The sequence below is a fragment of the Salvia miltiorrhiza genome, chromosome 8, assembly GCF_028751815.1.
Source record: "Salvia miltiorrhiza cultivar Shanhuang (shh) chromosome 8, IMPLAD_Smil_shh, whole genome shotgun sequence".
Taxonomy (NCBI): domain Eukaryota; kingdom Viridiplantae; phylum Streptophyta; class Magnoliopsida; order Lamiales; family Lamiaceae; genus Salvia; species Salvia miltiorrhiza.
This window is the reverse complement of record NC_080394.1, coordinates 14368616-14372354: the sequence shown is the minus strand read 5'-3', so window position 1 is coordinate 14372354 and position 3739 is coordinate 14368616. Positions and strand designations below refer to the sequence as shown.

Here is a 3739-nt window from a genome sequence, read left to right as displayed (position 1 = left end):
AGTCAGAATCACATTTAATAAATTATGGATACTGGGAATTATGGATACAAGGTTCCATCACATTTAATGGGTCCATTCATACACACTATCACTAGCTTGTACTGCTCCATTAAACACTAGCTGGATCAAATTGAAACAAGAAAACTGATAGCAAACCTTCCATCCCACATTTTGTACAACTCCCTTAATTCACCACTAAAAAAGAAAGGGGGATAAAAGCCTCATCTTCCTTAATTTGTACAAAAACTGCCCCAAATACAAAATTGATCTGGGACTAGCTATTCATGGAGAGGGCTGCTCTCTCATTTCTTTGATAACTACGAGCCACAAAAATTTTACTACAGCACTTTGACAGAGTGATGTTTCTGCTTGGTTTCAGTCTTCCAAATCTTGATAATATCTTGTGCAACTTTGATGGCATCAACAGATGCACCAGACAGCCCTCTTCTTGTGAAACCAACTGCATACAGACCACCTTTGCCCTTCCATCCATTGGGAAATGGTGAGTTAGGAAACCCATCTTTTGAAAAGAATTCATTTTCCTGCAAATTACATATATCTTCACAATTATTTACAATACTAAGTGGAAAAAGGGAGGCTTTTTTAGTGAAAACTGAGGACGCCGTCCTAATTGCGATCAAGGCTACAAATAGAATTGCACAAAGCTTAAAAAATTCAAACTTGCATGTGCCCATTTATCCATTTCTCCGTTTTCTCACCTCCCTATTCTTGGAGAAATCAATCCTAACTCTGAAAAACACAGTGGCAGAGGAGGAAAAAAAAATCTTGAATAATAATATTAATTCACCTGTTGCCAGTTTATTTATTTATTTATTTTATGTAACTCATTATAAAATTGCAAGAACTGATTTCAACAACCTGACTAATGACCAGATTCAGAAAATAGAATCTAGAGTGAAGCCAACTTCCATAACTGTCACATGAAACCACACACGCACAAAGATGTAAGATTCTCTCACCTTGAGCCACGACGGAACATTGCTAGAATATCCGGTAGCCAAGATAACGGAATCGATTTCAAGAAGTTGGCCATCGACGAGCTCAACTCCTCCCTGCAAGAATCTTTTGATTCCTGGTACGATTTTGATATCGCCGTTTCGAATTCTTGGGAGTGTGCCGATGTCTAAAACCGGCGTTTTGCCCTGTGTGTTCTTGAGCTGTAACGGCCCCACCGACGGCCGTTTCAGACCGTATTTCTCGATGTTTCCGAGAATCAACCTCGCCGCCGCTAGCAGGATCTTGTCCACTACCCAAATCGGCATCCATTTCATCAGTGACACGCCCAGCTCGAAAGTCGATTTCCCCAAGATTTCCCTCGGCAACACATGAACCTACCAACCAAATCACGCACCAATTACTTAAGCATGAAAAGCACACGTAAATCGGTTACTATATGGCTACATTTTGCCAAATCACTAATTTTTTACTACTATTTTCGGATATTTTATAAGACCACTATTTATAATTGGAGCTCTAAAACTCAAGAGTTATATATATAAAGGAATTTGCGTGTGTTAGAGAGAGCACTCACAGAGCTCCTGACGACCATTGATGGGAAGGCATGGTGGTGGCAGAGATCAAGCGAGACTTCCATGCCAGAATTCCCGCACCCGACGACTAACACCTTCTTCCCTCTGTAAAATTCACCGGATTTGTAATCGCAGGCATGCATGACGGCGCCGCCGAAGTCATGCAGCCCTTGGAATTCCGGGACGACCTTCTCGGCGTTCTCGCCGGTGGCCACGACGAGCCAGCGGCAGATGTACTCGGCGGCGCCGGAGACGGTCTTGACGCGCCAGAGGCCGCAGGTTTGGTCGTAGTTGGCGGAGAGAACGGACTCGTTGAAGCGCGGAACAATCTGAAACCTTGCAGCGTAGGAGTGGAGGTAGTCGATGAAGTGACGCTTGGAGGGGTATTGCGGGAAGTCGGGCGGGAAGGGGGCGTAGGGGAGCTCGCAGAATTGCTTGGGCAGGTGGAGCTTGAGGCGGTCGTAGGTTCGGTTCTGCCACAGCGACGCAATGCAGCTGGCTCGTTCCAGGATCACCAAGGGCACGCCCTCTTGTTTGAGGCCCGCCGCCACCGCCAGGCCGGAGGGGCCCGCGCCCACGATCACGGGGCCGTTTACAAGTACGCATCGCCCCGAGAAGAAGTCGTCGCACTGGCTGTTCATTTGAGAGAGTGGAGTTGGAATGTGTGGAGGGGGAATGAAGGAGGGAGAGCTTTAAATAGAGTTTAGGACTTGAAAATGATATCAATTTCCCCAAATTCCTTTTTTTACATGCCAACATCTTCTAGGACGAGTTAGAGGAGTTCGTTAATTGTTTTTCTTCTCAGATTAAATTGTTTTTCTTGATGCTTCGATTTATTATTTAGCCGCGCATAGACTGTGATGCCAATACTACATTTCATTGCCCTAAATGTCGCACCCCAATTAACATATTTTTCGTGTTTTGCATCAATAATTCAAATTTTATGCCACAGTATACTTCAATTATATTATTAAGCGATTTTTGCATCCGGCGAAGAATTCTAGCGAACTAATATATCCACGTGTTAGTTTTATCAATAATCTGGCTTAAAATTGGTACAGCGTGTCAATTATAAATTAAATAAATGACGTATAACTAAACGATGTTGTTTTGCTCCTTAGGAAATGACGTTGTTTCATTTGGGCACCGAAATCCTCCTCTTCGGGGGCTATCTTGAGCTGCGGCGAGTCCACACCATCGAAGAAGAAGATTATCGATCTATAGGTGACGGGTGGCTTCCAGAAGCCGTTCCAAGCCTTAATTTTAAAGCCCTATGCATTGACACATCGACCGGAGCCAACGTGTTCGCGTTGACGGAATTGGAGTGGAGGATTCGATTGGCTTCTCAAAGAAAAGGTTCAAGGCCCTGGTGATTCAGGGCAGTCGTTCAACGATTCGGTTTTGAATTTCGTGTTCTCAGTGATTCAGTTTTTGAATTCGTGTTTTGTGGCTTAAGATTCGACTTTTAATTCATGTAAATCATTTCAACCTTAAGCCTCAACCAACATCTTCTTTCAATTTTCAATGGGTTTGACGTTGAGAATAAAGAAGAACCCTAATTATATCTTCAAGCTTATGAACCTTAAAGTTAATGCTAAATCTACTAAAGGCATCTGCTGGTAGTTGTCGCCGCCGCTAACGGTGGAGGTGAGAGGAAACGAATAGGGTAGGGTGCAATTTCCAGGTACGTTTTATTTTAAAGAAACCCAATTAAGGTAAATTAAGGGCATTCGAGCCCTAATAATCTATTAGGGGCATAAGAATCCTAATTACAACTAAACACTTTAACTTCAAATAAAACGACGACGTTAATTTTATTGTTAAGGAAAACATTGTTGTTCGATATATCAGCCAATGGTGCCACGTCAATTTTTTCGACTGCCAAGTCAACTTCAATCTGGGGTAATTTCGCTTAATAACATAATTAAGGTATACTGTGACAGAAAATTTTAAATTGATGCAAAACATGAAAAAAAAATATTAATTGGGGTATTTAGAGGCATTTTGGCAATATTTCATTCATATATTTGAGTTCATATTAATTACATGCAGGTACTATATGCGGCTACTCACTTGGGACCATATATGAAAATGTTGTGGCGCAATAGATATAGTACTATATTTACTCTCTAGAGATTTTTGGTTTGAATCTCGCTCGAGGTGTTTTTCCTGCGCTTTATTAATATTTT

At 42.1% G+C, this 3739-nt stretch overlaps 1 protein-coding gene across 1 annotated transcript; it reads right to left on the bottom strand.

Annotated features, from left to right (window-relative positions):
- LOC131001259 (probable indole-3-pyruvate monooxygenase YUCCA3) lies at nucleotides 1-2210 on the bottom strand. The gene is made up of 3 exons (XM_057927596.1): nucleotides 1553-2210; nucleotides 981-1352; nucleotides 1-542 (listed from the first exon to the last, which is right to left on the bottom strand). Exons 1-3 carry the CDS (start codon nucleotides 2189-2191, stop codon nucleotides 339-341), a joined length of 1215 nt encoding a protein of 404 aa, XP_057783579.1. The 5' UTR covers nucleotides 2192-2210; the 3' UTR covers nucleotides 1-338.
- Between the last annotated feature and the right edge of the window lie 1529 nt (nucleotides 2211-3739).

Excerpts from the sequence above, each read along its gene's own strand:
- LOC131001259 (XM_057927596.1), bottom strand. The coding sequence starts at position 2,191 with ATGAACAGCCAGTGCGACGACTTCTTCTCGGGGCGATGCGTACTTGTA. Across the intron at positions 1,353-1,552 it reads CAATGGTCGTCAGGAGCTCT|GTTCATGTGTTGCCGAGGGA; the intron begins GTGAGTGCTCTC and ends TTTGGTTGGTAG. Across the intron at positions 543-980 it reads ATGTTCCGTCGTGGCTCAAG|GAAAATGAATTCTTTTCAAA; the intron begins GTGAGAGAATCT and ends TGTAATTTGCAG.